General features: G+C 41.5%; 1 protein-coding gene across 1 annotated transcript; it reads right to left on the reverse strand.

Annotated features, from left to right (window-relative positions):
- Positions 1-15,929: 15,929 nt before the first annotated feature.
- atoh1a (atonal bHLH transcription factor 1a) lies at positions 15,930-17,295 on the reverse strand (the record flags this gene model as incomplete). Its single annotated transcript, XM_083912758.1, has 2 exons — positions 15,930-16,747; positions 17,031-17,295. The coding sequence occupies 2 exons, from the start codon at positions 17,293-17,295 to the stop codon at positions 15,930-15,932; spliced, it is 1,083 nt and encodes a 360-aa protein (XP_083768884.1).
- Positions 17,296-17,929: the final 634 nt, after the last annotated feature.

Below are 17,929 nucleotides of genomic sequence, written 5' to 3' on the forward strand. Positions count from 1 at the left end.
AGTGTTTAAGCAGCTTAACACAGCAGGATCTGGACTGCTCAGCCTAGAGTATAGGATGATGCTTGACAGCTAAGACAGGACTAATGCTGGGATTAGCACTTCTTTTACATGACACTTTCTGCCAGTCTATTGATGTGTATGACGCATCATACATAAATACATGCATGATTAATACAAATCCACACTCCAGCGCACATGTGTGTGCGAACTTATTCCAAACCCCTTTGCCTCAAAGACAAATCGATGACCAAATTGATTAATTACTTTGTTTGGTGGATTTTAAATGGTATCTATTCTATTCTTTTAAATTTATAAATCTTTTATATGGAGGGTTGTGCTGGTATAAACATTATTTATATGTAGCAATGCACAGGGGCAGCCTTTGTAAATGCTTCTTGGCATGCTTGACAAGGCAGCAGTACCTGAGCTCATAGGGGCCATGGAGTCAATTGCAACACATAGGCAGTGCTTTGAAGGGCAGGGGTGCATGCTGTGCTGGGCTGAGGGTGGCACACACACACACACACACACACACACACAAAGACACACACACACTCGAATCCCCAACCATACACACCACATCCCAAAGGATGCATGGCGCAGCAGCGGGCTGCTGAGTTTACCTGCTATGCTATTCACTCTTTGAGAGGAAAAATAAGAGTGGATGTACAGAGAGGGAGAGAGAGAGAGAGAGAGAGAGAGAGAGAGGGAGGGAGAGAGAGTGTGTGTGTGTGTGTGTGTGTGTGTGTGTGTGTGTGTGTGTGTGTGTGTGTGAGAGAGACAGAGAGAGAGAGAGAGAGAGAGAGAGAGAGAGAGAGAGAGAGAGAGAGAGAGAGAGAGAGAGAGAGAAAGAGAGAGAGAGAGGGAGAATGAAGAGGAAAGAACTAAAAAGCTAGAGAGAGTGTGTCTGGAAGACAAAGAATGGATAAAGAGACACGGAAAGAGGGTAACGGAAAGACTATCTGCTGCATTAACCTTCCTCCACAGTGCCAGTCTTTTCTGCACTCCTCTTTCAGCAGGGAGGACCCAGGGGATGGTAATGCTAAGCCCCACTCCATTCTTCCACCAGAAACTTTGATTTCCTATTAGGTTCCTCCTGATGGGGACTGATGGGGAAAGGAGGGGAGGAAGGCAGGGAAGGACGGACACCGAGATGGAGGGCGGAGGAGAGAAAAAAAAGTGAAAAGTGGCCAAAAGCATAACAAAAAAGTAGGAGAAGAGTAAAGGGAGGGCAGCAAAAACAGAGAAACATGCAGCAAGAGAGGATAAAGAGGGCGTGGAGTAAATATCAATGAGGAGGGCTGGCCACACATCACATGCAGCATGTTCGCTGTGGGACATTAGCTGTCCTTGTCCTAGGCATTGTTTACACTCAGCCAATTTAATACTAACCTTTCCTAGCTGGCAGACATACAGACTGAGTGTCTGGGTAGCAGACAGACAAGTTAGAGACAGGGTGTGACAGGGTCAGTCACAGTCATAGTCATAATACGTAAAAAAACAGAAAAGTAGAAATGGGTGTGCCAACTGATAGACTGGTAGGTTGGCATATAAAACAAGAAACAGGTGATAGACAGTTTGTGTATGCTGTAATACCTTTGATATCTGAACTAACAACCACATGAACAAAGTTAAAAGATAAGGCTTGAGATATGCTACATTGTTCTTATTGTCAGACAATCCCACGAGAGGACAAAAACCTACAATGCATTAGTCTGTCTCACAATACTTTCCAAATGTCCTATCAATTACTGTGACTCATATACTTGTCATAAACGGGGACTTGAACTTCTCAGTTCCCAAGCCAAATCCCAATGGCCTGAGATATTTCAGCCACAACTATGTCAGGGCTGGTGAATTTCTCAGGAAGTGCAGTGTCGAGGGTAAATTCGTCTGGATTAGCCGCACTCAAGTAAGCTGCAAGCAGCAATGCTGGAAGCCAAGCAATTGGCCCATTTCTAACAGGCACTACACTAGTAAGAAAAATACAGACTATCACCAGACCTATCATTTAACACAGAGAAGTAGAAAGACAGATAAGTGGACAAATAGACAAAAGGTTTGTTATTCCTTATCCCAATGGCAATCTCAGTAACTTATCGCCAACAACTAAAATCTTAGTGTGAGCGCCCATTGTGAACATTGCCTGAACCAAGGCTATGATTGCACAGAAGCACTGAAAAGGCCCATATTATTATCAAGATACATGGGACACACATATGTGACTTGCATTCTGTGTTACAGTACATGGCCTCCCATGAGGGCAATGCAGGAACAAAGAGACTTTGCTATACAAGGAGCAAAAGTTCAACTGATCTCTGTTGTTGCTTCACTTCTTTAACAGATTTTACTTAGTTGACCCCGCTGTGAAGACAAATATAGTGTTTTTGTTCTCACAAGACTGTAGGATGTATGGCTATAAGAACATAATTAAAGGAAATGAAAACAGCAATTTCTGCAGGCATAGTTTTTAACAAATTATCTATTAGGGTTTACCTATCTATGCTGCAACAGCTACTTGCAAATGGTTATAATTCACTAGCCAAAGCACCTTCCAAGACAGATTACTTACTCTTGACAACAGCATATATCTGTGTTTTTATGACAAGTAGTTCCCATGTCATGTGTGGGAAAGAGGGATGAGACAGATATTAAAGTTGTGCAGGCGAGACAGAGAGAGATGGAGACAGAGACATACAGAGAGAGACAATAGGGAACGGGAGAGAAGTAGTTGGAGGGAGAATGATTGATTGATGTGGTCAGTGAGGCGTCACTGATCTCCAGGGGAGCCCCCCGACCCCTCCAAAAAAGAGGATGTGGATTGGCCTTAATGGTGTGAAAACAGGGAGATGCAGCACTAATCTGGGAGGAGGAGAAAGATAAGGGCGGCCAAATCAGCTACAAACAAACAAGAGTCAATGAGCTTGGAAATTTCTCGTGTTTACAATGAAAATGGAGTTTCATTTCACTAGTTCCTTTAACCCTTTAGGGTAATTTATTCTATTTAATGTTTTATTGGTCAAAGCCTGCATTTCCCACAGGTGGGAAGGCATTTCTTCCCAAAATCCACAATCTTATAAACAGCCTAATATGTATGCATTTTAATGATGCTGAAAGAAATATTAAGGCAGTTGGGGAACCGATTACTTCAAGATTAAAGGAGGAAAAAGAAAATGCCTCACTAAAACAAATAGTGAGTGTAACAGGTGGAATATAAGCCTGATCTAAGAGTCAGTCAAACGACCATTGTTTATGTGTTTGTGTTACCCTGAAGAGAGGCTTGCTAATCCATTACAGCAGTAGGAAATGTCTAGCTATATTAGTTGTGTTATCCTGCAGGGATCTTGTGTCTCAGTAAGGGTCCTTTACTCTTAATGATGCCCTACAGGCATTACCAACCAACAGACAACAAATATGCTGAAATGGATAGAGTTAAGACCATCTAAAGGAAGTTTTTCTAATTCTCTCTAAAACTTCATGGCTTACATTTCAATTTAAAACAACTCTATAATGAATAGTGATCTGATGATTTGTAGATTTTGTGATTAGATTTGATATTATTACATTTTAAGGCAGCTCTTAATGAAAACAAATTTGAATGTATTTGAGCTATTTTTGTGAGGGTTGATGTTCACAGATCCACTGTTTCATTTCCTGTCTAGTTGATAAGATCGGTGTTAATCCAATTCTTTCACTGTGGGAAGTAGTGCGCTGTTGTTTTAATTGAGCAGGGGGCTTGTTGTTTCTGAATGTGCCCTGCAGCTATAGTTGTATGCGAAGAGACCACTTGAGGAAAACACGATAGCAGTGCCTCTCTGTTAAGTGGTCCCTCAGGTTATACTGGGCACTGATACAAGAACAACACTTAACCAAACATTATTTCTTAGGCAACCCTAAAAACACAGCATTTCAAGTGGCTGTATTAAGTTGTGTTCCACCAAGCAGTCCAGTCCATTCCAGTTTAGTCCACTCCACTTCACTCCAGTCGAGTCCAGTCTGTTATACGTAACTTTAGAATGATTATATTGTGCGTCCATGAGCATGACCAACTGAGCCGATACTAAAAGATGGAGTAAAAGCATCAGTCAGGCATTCCGAGATGGAGGATGTTGCTATGAGTTTAACACCCTCTCCTAACTGAATGCAATGCAGTGGACGAGGGATGGTATACTCAAAGTGGAAATGAGGGGTTGTCTTTACAATACCTCCTCATTTCATTACAAAAACTAAATAAGGTGGCAGGGCGGAAAATTTCTGATAATTAAGGTAATTGACCGTTGTTGAAAACACATGTTTTCTGTTAAAAAGTACAAATGTAGGAAGACATCAAGTATTCAGCCATATTTTAAGTGATTTTGTCTCCAGTCCGATCTCATCACACAGCTGATAGGCAGGCTACATGGTTTGTTTATTAATTTAATTGTTTTTTTGGGGAAGCTTTGAATTAGAATTAGAATTTTAGTACAGCCCTAGTGGAGCACAGCATTACAGTAGTAACAGTGGGATAGCAACAGCTGGAGTTTAACCAAATAGTTAAGAAAGTGTTATAAACACCTGTTTAACAGATTTGTTAAGGCACCTATATTTGCTATATTTAAATAAGTTAAGGTCGCACACAAATCCTGCAGGTCAACCCCCTGCATGAATTTAAACAATTTATATAACATCCGTTGCCTTAGAAATTGCAGTAAATTTAAAAATCAGTTTCATACAGACAGCCCGTGCCTTAACTGTAGAACTAAGTGAAAGCCCTGAGTCTGGCGGGATACAAGCATGGTCAGCCAGTTAAAGTCTTTGCCTCTGGATTTGAAAAGAAACAGTTTAACGCATGGACATTGGCGTTGTTTAAAACTTAATGCTGCAGCATTGAACAGGATGTTATCTGATATACCTGCCTGGTTTATGCAGTAGGCCAAAGGTGTGTGAGTACATGGCGCGTTGACAAAAAGGGAGGCCAGACAGAGCTCATTCTCTATGTGAACTTTGTGCATGTGTGTGTATGTGCGTGTGTGTGTGTGTGTGTGTGTGTGTGTGTGTGTGTGTGTGTGTGTGTGTGTGTGTGTGTATGAATGTGAGTGCATCTGCATCAAGCTATTGTCCCCTCAAATGCACTTGTGCCATTCTCCATCTAAACTCCTGTGTCACTCTTAGTCACCAAATCTCAATTGCTTGCTTTTCAGTGTGCAGAGATGGCTTTCCACAAGTCTATTGTGGTCTGCCTCTTTTCTGGATCGGTGGCTGAATGAACAGATTGAAAAGAGGGAGGTGAAAACGATAGGACATGTTTCTCTGATTGGTAAGATGGAGGAAAAGATGTGCATGTGCAGGTACGTGGGAGCGTGCACCAACAGCACTCTATGTCTATGTGCACAGGCAAGTTGAGGGGGTGCGCTGTTGCTGTCTGTGCTCTGTGTGAGTGTGGGAGGGAGGCTGTAAGTGATACCCTTGTCTGTTCCATACTTGCCCCACTCTGAGCCGCTCCACCCAGGCCAGCCCAGGAGAGAGTGGGGGTCCCCTGGGAACTGGACAGGACTGGGGAGGGAGAGGGAGGCCAGCATGGAGGCCAGGCTTTCAGCCGCTATGAAAAGGAGCGGAATCAAATACAAGCAGAATCTCCTTCAATATACTGTATCCCTCACCTGAGTAGGGCAGCTAGCTGAAAGGAGATCCGCGGGGGCAAACTCTACAATGGGCCCAGGAAGGACAGGACAGGAGTGGAGAGGAGAGATGTAGTTAACTTAACAAGTGAGGGGCAAAAATAGCCTGGTTGAGTGAGAAAGAGAAAGGAGAGAAAAGAGAACCGTCTTCTGCTACAAAATGCTCTGCTTTTGTCGTTTGAACCACCTTGAATGCAGAAGATTCACCAGCGCCACTAAACAAGTACATACTTTGAACATCAGTCTTCATAATCATACTCTTCTTCTGTTCTGTTTTTCTTCCTCGACTCCTCTTCTTCGTCATCCATCCAGGAGAGGTCACTGGTGTATGTTCATGTACTTTTGCAAGAAAGTGTGCAACACTATCCCAATTCTCCGGGTCATGACTTTTATTTCTTCTTTTTTTTCTTTTTCGCAAATTTCTTTATTGAATTTTTTGCAGACAGGCAAAGAAAAGTACAACACGAAAGTAGTAGTACACAGTATGCGTCAGAGCATCTGCTTTAAAGTGAAAAAGAAAAAAACAAACATAAATCCCACTATCCCTCCCAACAACCCATGTCAGACGTAGTCTCTCCTTCCGAGTATTAGGAAGCATCCTCAGCATCATCAGGAATAACAGCCAGCAGTGGGTCCCAAGTTTTGTTGAATGCTATCAAAGATCCCTTCAGGGAAATCCTTAAATTCTCTAACCGTAGACATTGTAAAATGTCCAACTGTTGTGAGTCTAAGGAGAAACATGTTTCCATTTAAGGTTTTTCAAATTTCTTATCTGTGGGTTAAGCCCTTTATAACTGTTTTTTTTTGTTTTGTTTTTCTATATAAATAAAGCTCTACTTACTTACTTAGTTACCCACACTTCAGCTAATGTAGTGTTTCCACTGTAAGTTACGGCTCTGCTTGACTCGATTTTATTCACTTTTTTGATACTGCTACTTTGCTCTTTTCGTTTGCCATTGGATAGTACCCCCTCGTGTGTAGGCAGTATTCTCACGGCGTAGTTTTGCCCTGTTTTAAAATATGGGTCAAGTGAGTAAAATAAATAGGGTTGCTACTGACGGTAGCTTGCCTATTTAAAAATGGCGGGTTTATGCAGGATGTAAAGTGTTGCACAAGTGACAGTTTTCTCTAAGGCTGTGAACTTAGTGTTTGAACTCCGGCTTATCGACTCAGCTTGCTTGGAACCTCAACCAAGTAAGGTAAAAGGTACCAGGTTCTATCCACAACTTTTGCTAATGGAAACATGTAAATAACCGTTCTAATGTGTAACTAACTAACTAACTGAACTGGACTGCTTGGTGGAAACATGACTGAAGACTTCTAAGAAACAGTATTTGTATCAACCAATCAGGTGAAGTTTATATATGGACCATTTTGGTCACAGATGTAGAGTTTGACCTTATGATAATTTAATGTTCAAATGTTATCTATAATTCAATGTGTGGGTCCCTTTTGTTTACTGATATGTCCTTAAACAATCTTCATCATGTTGGTCATTCTTTCACATCTTGAGACTAATACATTTCTTAATAAAACTTGAATGTAAGATACTATTCAATTAGTTTTACATCATTATTTATTAACCAGTTCAACCTTTTTATGCAGGTACCTGAAACAGTCAGCTAATGGATTCAGCATTGGTTATCCATCAAAGTGACAAAAGTCAGTGACATAAGGTGCATGTTCTTGAATGTATACATGTTTGTACAGTAGGCTACACGTGAATCTGGCAGATCGCCAGCGGAGGTTATGTGTGGTGAAAATGGCCGGTGTCAAGTGAGTGGTGTGTCGGTAGTGGAGACACACTCACGCAGATGCTTATGTGTTTGAGGAGATACATATATACATAAGAACAATCTGACTCTGTGCACCCTTACCCTCTCACACACCTCTCATGTTCCAAGGTGTGAAAAAAGATGGAAAAGCACCTCCAGCCAAATGACTTCCGAAGCTTCCAGAAGTTTCTTTTCATGTGTGTGGAGTCAGTCAGAGTGAAGGTCTTTTCCCTAGCTGAGGAGGGCTGCACACTTTCAGTAACCCGACCCTGCTGAAAGTCACACTGTGTCAAAGGGAGTAAATAGCCTTGAATTTGAGGTGTTTCCTATTGGGAAGTATATATATAGTACATTACGCACACTCACACAGACACACAAGTGGTGCACATGCACATCCATTGCACTTGAGGGCTTTGCATCGTATTTTTACAACAGGCAGTGGTTAAAAAATAAATCAAAAAGAAAAGTGAGAAAAGCATACAAAGTAAATAAAAAAATAAAGCTATAAAAAGAAGAGAGCATATTATCAAAGTGTATGTAAAGCTTTACAGAGTAATATGAGACTAAAAAGAAAGGATAAACATCACAAATAGATAAAAACACAAGTTTTAGGAAGTGATTTGTATGGAAGCCCATTTCCGCCAGTCTGATGGGGAAAAAAAGATCCTGTAAGGGCGTACTCACACTGTCCTTCCGGACCGCGACCCGGACTTTAGGGTACTTGTCCCCCCTCCCTCTCCCCCCGCGCCCCAGCCCCGTTTGTACTCACACTGCCAGGGCCGGCAAATGCTTCTTGCTGTCCATACGTCATCATGCCTTAACACGTCACACGCATTGATCGTGTGTGTGTGGCTTTGTTTACAAATCTTTCCACAGACCTCAGAGTTTTTGTGCGTCTTGTCGACTGTTTTTGAATATTTTCATCGACCAAATCTGCAGTAAACACTCCACCTCCGCACCACACCAACGTGAACCTTTCACCGCCATTGTTGTTGTTGTTAAATGTCCGCGCATGGTCCGTCCTTCTATTTACATGTCCGAACAGGCGGACATAACGCTACTGCCGTAGGGCTCGTGCTCGTGCTCGTACACGTGCGCACGCTCGTGCTCGTACATGTGCAAACGGCTCCGCTAAAGCCCACCTCTTTCGACCTCTGCTGGCCGCAGTCGTGTCCGGAGCGGGTGCACTCACACTGCTTAAAGGTACTAGGCTTTAGCTGAAAAACAGGTTTTGGCCCCGGCCAGAAGGACAGTGTGAGTACGCTCTAAGTCATTATTGACTTAGTATCTCATTATAATGAGATAGTATCTCATTATAATGACTTAGTATCTCATTATAATGACTTAGTATCTCATCATAATGACTTAGTATCTCATAATAATGACTTAGTATCTCATAATAATGACTTAGTATCTCATAATAATGAGATAGTATCTCATAATAATGACTTAGTATCTCATAATAATGACTTAGTATCTCATTATAATGAGATACCAAGTCATTATAATAAGATAGTATCTTATTATAATGACTTACAGGATCTTTTTTTTCCATCAGACTGGCGGAAATGGTCTTCCATAGTTTTGCAAGATTCAACCGATGACACAATAAAATGCACATACAGATTTACATAAAATAACATGAACAGACAGATGATGTGCAAACACATCAAACTTTTCAACGTGGTCTCATGGGAGGGCGTATAAATAGCACGCCACTTTTCATGACTTGCATGACTTTTCGCGTGCATGTCTACGCATATTAAGCTTTTCGCGTGTCATTTAACGCCCGTTGTTCCCCAGGGTTAGGGTTAGGGTTAGGGTCAGGGTTAGGGTTAGGGTTAGGGTAAGGGTTAGGGTTAGGGCATTTCACGCCCGTTATTTCAGCCATCCTTCATATGAAATATTGATTTAAAAACAACCCTCTGACAGAAAGCTCCACCACTTCGTATTTCTCCGGAAAGTAGCGGAGAAATACGAACACGTGGGTTTTCCCTCAATGACATTTGTGCGTAAAATGACAACGCCATCTCTGCACTATACAAGTCAATTGAGACTACATGGCGTGAAATGACACGCAAAAAAACGGACATGCGTTGTAATTATACGCGAGATGGCTTAAGAGAAATAGCGTGTCATTCACACGCCTTTTAGTGAGACCACGCTGAACTTTTCCATCAAAATTTTACATCCAAAATGTGTAAATCTACCAAATACACACACACACACACGCACTCACGCACATGCACATGCACATGCACACACACACACACACACACACACACACACACACACACACACACACACACACACACACACACACACACACGCACACACACACACACACGCACACAAACACAAACAAACAAAGCCATGTAACTGATTCCACAAGAGCATTGAGCACTGTGGATAATTGGGAGCACCATTGTACTGCTCCTCAATGGGCCGGTTACCCAAGAAGCCTCATGTTCGTGTTCATGTACATTTGCTTTGAAGGTGGTGGACACAAAGAGCTGAACCCTGCCCAGAACAAAGCCCTGGGAGACCCTGCTTCAACCATCGATGTCTTTCATGGAGAGAACCGCAGAGATAAATGGTCTTCTTCCCTGTGACAGTGTGTATGTACTGTGTGTGACTGTGTCAGTGTGTGTATGTGCAGGTGGATATGCTTTAAGGGAGGGGCTGCTTGTTATCATAGAAACCACAGGATGTATTTTGTCAAAATAGTTTAACACTACCGCTTTAGAAGATGTAAGGCCCTCAGCTTGGGGACCCTTTCAAAATAAGTGTCTATGTTGCAATAACTGTGTCTGTAACTATCACATATTGTACACATTTTAGACTTTTTCTCTATATTCTCATTTTGCAGAGGACTTATTATTATTACTCAAACTCATGCTGCCCCATTAGATATTTCTAGCCACAGATTACATTGTGGTATTTAACTTGCTTTCTGCTGTAGAATGGTCATAAACAATGAGAAAGTTCTCTCCAAAATTATTAGGGAAGCTTTTCTTTTTCAGCTGCTCAACAATCTTTTGGACTAAGTTCTATTATCTCACTTTGTTATCATTATTGTTATTGAATCAATGGTTACCACACTGTTAACTTCTTTGTTTTACCACAAAGATGTTTTTCCTTGTTTTTTGGGGGCTAGAAATTAGAACTTAATACATTTTCAAGAACAGATATAAATTTGTGACCAGCAGTAAGTACATGAAAATAGCTGTAACTTCAAGTAGTATAGTAAAGTAATATAGTAAGTTCAGGTGTAAAGTGTGTGAGGCAACACAAAAGATTTTTTCAAAAGTAACTTTTGTAAAAAAAAAAAAAAAAAATAATAATAATAGAAGGATTGGCTCATTATTTTACTGAATCTGTTGCAAACTAACTTTGGTTGAAGTAATACAGTAACTAGACAGATGGGTTATTGCAACTATTACAAGCTTGGCACAACTCACTCACATGTGTCCTGATCATCTCTTCAGTTTAATAAGGTCAGTTTGAATTTTAAAGCAGCCTCTGGGCGCCCCTTTAGAGCGGATCAAACGGAAGGGCTCATTTTTCTCCCACTGTAATAATTACACTGCTTGATTTGCATATGAAATTATGCATATTCATGTGCCTGTAAGTGCTTTGTTTTTGCACTGATGACCAACGGTGTGTGCCAAGACGCTGACTCCCTGAGTGATTTTATCAGTACTTGTGCATGTTCTCTTTAAGTTGATTTGTGATTAAGTGTAACTGGTCATTATGGTTTTTTTTCTAAAACTATTTTATTGTTGAGTGTCTCCATCTCCACTAAACTCTGTCTGTAAACCATATTTATTTTACAAATATGCATACATGCATAGATCCTCTGACATATTTTACTGTGATTCATAGTACTACCAATGAAACTCCTTAACAATTAATAGCATCACTGAATTGGAGAATGCAATGCAACAGGTGCTCATTGCATCACAGCTGCATTGTGTGTTTGTGAGATCACTATAGGTTACGTTACAGGACATTATAATACAGGGCTGTGGTGGCTAATGAGAGGTGAGGGCTCCAGGGTAATTTAAGGATAAGATTAAACAAATGCCAGTTATGGTTGTTATCCCTTTGACCAATTTACAGTTGGCTGAATTGCATGGAACTGATCTACTGTATCTATTTACCATACTGGCCATTTATCTATCTATCTATCTATCTATCTATCTATCTATCTATCTATCTATCTATCTATCTATCTATCTATCTATATATCTATCTATATATCTATATATCTCTATCTATCTATCTATCTATCTATCTATCTATCTATCTATCTATCTATCTATCTATCTATCTATCTATCTATCTATCTATATATCTATCTATATATCTATATATCTCTATCTATCTATCTATCTATCTATCTATCTATATATCTATATATCTCTATCTATCTATCTATCTATCTATCTATCTATCTATCTATCTATCTATCCATCTATCTATCTATCTATCTATCTATCTTACTCTTATTCCCTGTAACCACCCGTCATAACCCCTGTTGCCGCTGTCCTTCTCTCTTTTTCTCTCCGTCTCAATTATTATTCTGTCTCTATCTGCCCATGGTGTCTTCACTCACCACCCTCTCCCGCTCTCTCTCTCTGGGACAGCAGATGGAGACTATGGCCCAGTTCTGCCTTTTGTTCTGGGTCCCCAGAGAGACCCATGGCTTTTTGCACAGCACACAGCTCGGCTCCCCATATCTCATACAAAATGCAAGCGCCTTTCTTTTCATTAAAAAAAGGAAGCAGTGGAATCCACATATCCTGATTCTATTTATTGAAATGAGCATGACTACAGAGGCGTAAAACATATTTAATGCACCTCTTGACTTCATTTTGTTTATCAATAGTTCAATAGAACTTTATTTTTTGAATGCATAAGTTCTTCTTTTATGCATGATAATGTTGGTCATTTTAGTTCTTCTTGTGCTTGTTTTATAGTTTATTTTGCATTGTGCATGGTTTCAGAACAGTTTATGTTTTTACATTTATATATATATGTATATTTTCTCTTGATGCACTTGTTTCATTTGCACAGCAAAGATCTGCTCTTCTTGATACTTAAGAACTTGAATCTGCCACTTGTTGTTTATGTCAAATTTGCATTTGATTGATACATTTGAAAGTGCGTCCTTTATACGGCTGTTATGGTGTATAAGAGGAAGGTAAAGCAAGAGCTGGAGCATGCAGACAAGTACAGGTCGATTTATGACTTAAAAAAAATCCCTTTAAAGCAAGCAGAAAGACACCGAAAAACAGTTGTGAGAGTGAAGACAGCCTGCACAAAGTGAATTGTCATTTTCGTTGTCTTATTCCACTCAAAGCAGCATCCACACGCGTTAGTTCATCTCATGTTCTCCCATTCTGTTGTTATTTTTCATAACGTCCGTGCTGCGTAAATAATTAATGTGTGTGAAACCTCAACCTGTTCAGCATCCCACCTGTTGAAGATGGATGTTTTACCTCCCACTTTCTATTGACGCTACTGTTGGTTAAATGGAGAAAGCCTGTTAGTGGTCGTTATTTATTATTATTAAATTTGTCTAAAAGCCTTGAAACGGTTGTGGTTTCCTTGTTACCCTTTAGTGGTTTCCTTATTTGCATCACACACGTGAATGCTCTAGAGAGATAAAAACAAACAAATCGTTGAAATCTAAAACGCCCTGTCTCTTGTGAAGAATTCATGCAAATAGTTTACAGATAACAGTTTCATTTTACCCAGGTTCATTTTGCGGTTAAAGGGAACTATGAGGACAACTAAGATAGGATACGTTTCTACGAATGTACGGACCTGTCATCAGAGACAAAAAGTACCATAGGCTATATTTCAGATGAGTGGGGCTTCATCAAATCTATTTTTCAAACCCTGATATAGAATCGCGATTATATCCCTTCTTATTTCTCCACAGAAAACAGAAAACGTGCTGCAGCTCTACAGAATCCCTTTAAAGTGTTGACTGAAACTTGATCTTCTTTCACCGCAACACGAACTCACTGCAGATGGATGTCTGGACATCAGAGTTCTACCTGCATAAATTCTGTTAATAATTTAACACAGCATCCTCATTATATTTCCCTTTATCCCCTGCCTTCGGGAGGCGAGCAAAGGGGCACGGATTGTGATTGGCTAAAACAGTGGGTGGGAGACAGAGCAATGTCAGGTAGCTACTTAAAGTAGTTTCATAAATCATTTAAATCATTAATTTGCCATTTTTGTATCACGACCCTGTGTCCGCCAGCCGTTTGACTCATTGTACACTAGATAAGTCGCAAATAAATTGGAGAAAGAGAGAGAGGAAGTAAAAAACACGCAAAACTCACGCAGAGGTAGCCAGAGCCAGTATGAGCGTGCTGCGTGTACACGTTCACATGCGGGTGTTTGTTTGAGTCGATGGGGAGAGAAAGAAAGGAGAAGAAAAAAGTGGAGTGGTATCAACGTGCGTGCGTGTGTGTGTGCGCGTGTGTGCGAGCGAGCGTGCGTGCGTGCACTGTGCAGGTCTTTCTTTAGTTGAGAAAGTGTGTTCCCTTTCGAGTCAGGTCCTCGGGGACACGGTTGGGACCCGCGAGCGCTCACCAGCTGACAGCGCGTGCTTCATTGAGGCCATCCAACACCTCGGCCCACGAGCCTGCCAACAATAGCCTGAAATTAATGCACACTCCCCATTACGAAATCCGATGTTCACCGAATGGACGACAGGACAACAGTTCAGGGGGGGAAAAAAACCTTTTTGCGAGAAAACAACATTGTTTTATTATTTAATGGAGCGTCAGAGTTGCCACAAACTTCGCAGTTTAGGACACTCAATCACAGGACTGTGGGCCAGGGGGCGCGTGCACCTGCAGCATATGGCGAGCGAGCGCGTGTTGGACACGTTCCACGTCCCTGTTACTTTACGATAAATTACAGGAGAGGAGATCAAGTGTTGAAAGTGTCTTCAGTAAAATAGAAGATTTAAAGTCGATATATTTCCCCACATCCCTTTGGTCGTACAAACAGGGAACTTTTACTAAGGCCTACTTCATTATATCCTGAATAATATTTAGTAAGGCCTTATTAACGTAGTCTTAAAAAAAATTACAACCGGTACTAGTAACACATTTCTTTAAATGTAATGTACGCAATTTTAGGTATGAGGTAAATAATTGTATTGCCTTTATTTTTTATTTATCAATGTACCTTATCGTTAGGCCTTGTTATTATTGTTGTAGTTGTTGTGTTTCTCGCCCCTAAACCATAAGCCTGTTCAGTTAGCCATTTATTTATTTAACAGGGACAATTGACTGTCCCGGAGTAAGTTTAGTTAAGTTTAGTTGAGATAGTGCTAACAGTCTTCGTTTTCCAACCATCACAAACGAACAGTATTATTCTATTTTTAATAAAGTAAATAATTATTATTTGCCTATTATTGAGATATATTTAGATGGAAATATACTATATAGCCTCTTTGAGAACTGAGAAAAGCACTATATGAAATGGATCTATTATTATTATTATTATTATTATTATTATTACATCTCTTTAAATTAAAGAGTTCATCGAGAAAGGTGTAAAGAAAGAATAAAGAAAAAGAAACATTTCATTTTCGTTCGATTTTTATTCCCAAAATCAAATTAACATAACAATAAATGGCAAAATTATATCGTTAACTATGGAGTTATAAAAAGCAAATCAATTTAAAAATATCAGCAATAAATACATGTCAATTAATCTCATCCAGTGAAAGCAAGAGACACTCAAGTTCATCTGAAAATACAAAAGAAAATACAAAAGAAGGCAGCAATGATGGCTACATTAAATAGGCTATTTGTATGGAATTGGCAGTACTACACTAGCAAACAAAGCAAAACAATATTGTTTATGGTTTGAAAACGAAAGTCGTATTCCTCAAGCCTCTGGCTCGTATATTTTTTAAAGTGCACATTATGAACTTTTGAAGTTGCAAAACAAAATACATTATACATAGGCTACACCTTGACAAATAAAAACATAAATCACAACAAAAATCATATTATAGCTACAAAAAAACGTGTTTTTTTTTTTTACATTATCAAATATAAGCAATTTTCCAGAAAGTTATAATTTTGTGGAAGACAGCTTTTTGGTCGGAGTGACGTGGGAAATACCCATGGCAGTGCTGCGGGCGACATGGCAGAGGGGTCTTCCAGCCACGTCTCCATGGAAACTGGAAATTATAGGCTATACATCTGTTGGCAAAACCGAATTAGGCCTATCTCACACAAACATAATCCGTAGACTATGTAACAAGTTGATACAATAGAATTATTGTTAAACATTGAATATGACTCTTTTGAAAAGCATTTTTTCCTCCTCTTAAATCTCCATTTTGTTATCAACAGATGACCGATTGACACGGTTTACGGATATAGGCCTAGTTTTGTCGTGGGCTATAATGAACCTTGAACAGGCGGTTATTTTTATATTTTCTTTTCATCATTTAGAAAGCAACAGTTTGTTGATGATGATGATGATGGTGGTGGTGGTGGTGGCTGGGTAGCTTAAGTTCTGAGATGTCATCTTCTTCACTTGAGTGGAGCTCCATCGCTATTTCATCCGAGTCACTGAAGTGGGAGTGCGGGGAAAACTCTCCGTCGCTCCGGGGGGATTCTTTTCTCCCACCTCCGACCGGTGCAAGCGTACTGCCTGCCCGACTGGAGGGGGAGGGCGAACGCATCGCTTCTTCAACCATGGCGGAAAATGAACCGTCGTCGAAGGAGGAGCGGAAAGGCATCCCGCTGATGTGGACAGGTAAGCTGGTTGTAGGGGACGGGGAAGCCCTCTCCTTTGCCCCGTCAAAACCAACGGCGGATGGAAGCACACTGTCACACTTTGGCGAGTTATTTTTATCGTTTGAGACGTCGCTATTGCTGTTGTTGGAGGAGACCGGACCTTCGAGTAGATCAGCCAGAGCGTTGATGTAAATTTGCGCCATCTGTAGAGTTTCATATTTGGAGAGCTTCTTGTCGTTGTCAAACGCCGGGATGACGCTGCGCAGCTCGTCAAACGCGTGATTAAGCCCGTGCATCCGTCTCCTCTCGCGCGCGTTGGCGGCTACGCGCCGCTGCTTCTGGACCCCGTTGACAGGTCTGCTAGACTGGGCTCTCTGTCTCGTGGATGTCTCATCCTCGGACCTGGTGCCCGTGCCTTGGAGACGGCACAAGTCCCTGACTTTGAGCGAGGACGAGGAGGGGCTCTTGGCAGTTTTTCTGTAGCTGGGAGGGCTGGGATGGCCCGAGGACTCTGGGGAGCCACTCTCTGAAAAATGAAACACGAAGTTAATGAACTGGTCGATAATAAATGCACATACTCTTGTGACTTTTTTAGTTGTTAACCAATGCATAACAATGTCTTACATTAACCAAATAAACTGAGCTCTGTGTAAAGGAAAGTAACACACTACTTCGTCTGCCTATTTGAGAACTTCAGTGTATGAATAACTTAAACATCGCTGAAAATCAGATGCCTGTTGCATGAAATGCTGCATGCAGGGGATGTTGCTTTATAATGTTGTCCAAAATGTAAAGGCGACGTTTCTCACCATGGTAGGAGCCGGTGCTCGGGCAGGGCGAGTGCCGCAGGTAGTCGGGTGAAGTGGCGTGTGCCGCGCAGGTGCCAGAAGGCTGCACCGGAGCCAGCCAGGCGCGTGGGTCACTGCCGCTGTCCACGAGCGTCAGTCCAGGTTCGTAGTGGGACTCCTCGAGTTGCTGCTCCCCTCCCCTCTCCACTACTCTCGGGCTCTGTAGCCGCGAGTCGAGGACCGCCACCTCCCGTCTGCTCCAGTCTTCCACACTTCTGACATCCATGTTTCCAAAATGGCCCAAAAAGTAGGTAAAGTTAAACCGACTGATAGTATTAGAAAAAGTTATTTGAGGCACGCACCGCTGTGCAGTCGCACTGTGTGAATATGACTGTCGCGTGCGGGACTCCTTCTCTGGTGTCTCAAGGCGCGGCGTCGGTTTAAAAAGCGGCACGCGTCTGGGAGCCCCCCTCCTCGCGATGGTCGCGTGTTTATGTCCAATGAGAAGTCTCGGTAAGGCCCGAGAGAGGTGATTATGGCCCCCCGAAGCCGGACTGTTTATGATAACGTTACAATCTAAGGAGTGTTTAACGCAAGGGAGGTAAGGGGAACCTCCCACAGGACGCACGTGCATGGGGAAGTGACGGTTTTAGGTAGAAGCGTGGACAGCGCGAGATGTGCGCGCAGCTGGGACAGAATTCCTACCTGTGCCTGCGTGACTGTCTAACCTCACAGGGAGGGGGGAGGATAGAGAGCGATCAGAAAGAGGTTAATTTGTCATCCCCAACTGTCTAAAGTGTTCCCCGTGCACTGATGTGGCATAAGGGCTGCAGTTGAGTTTGCTCCAAAGTCAACACAGACGGTGCACATATAGAGCTATCCCCAACTGTCAATACTAGAGATTAAAGTACTACGGAAAG

The sequence above is a fragment of the Echiichthys vipera genome (genome assembly GCF_963691815.1).
Source record: "Echiichthys vipera genome assembly, chromosome: 4".
In the NCBI taxonomy this organism is placed as follows: Eukaryota; Metazoa; Chordata; class Actinopteri; order Perciformes; family Trachinidae; genus Echiichthys; species Echiichthys vipera.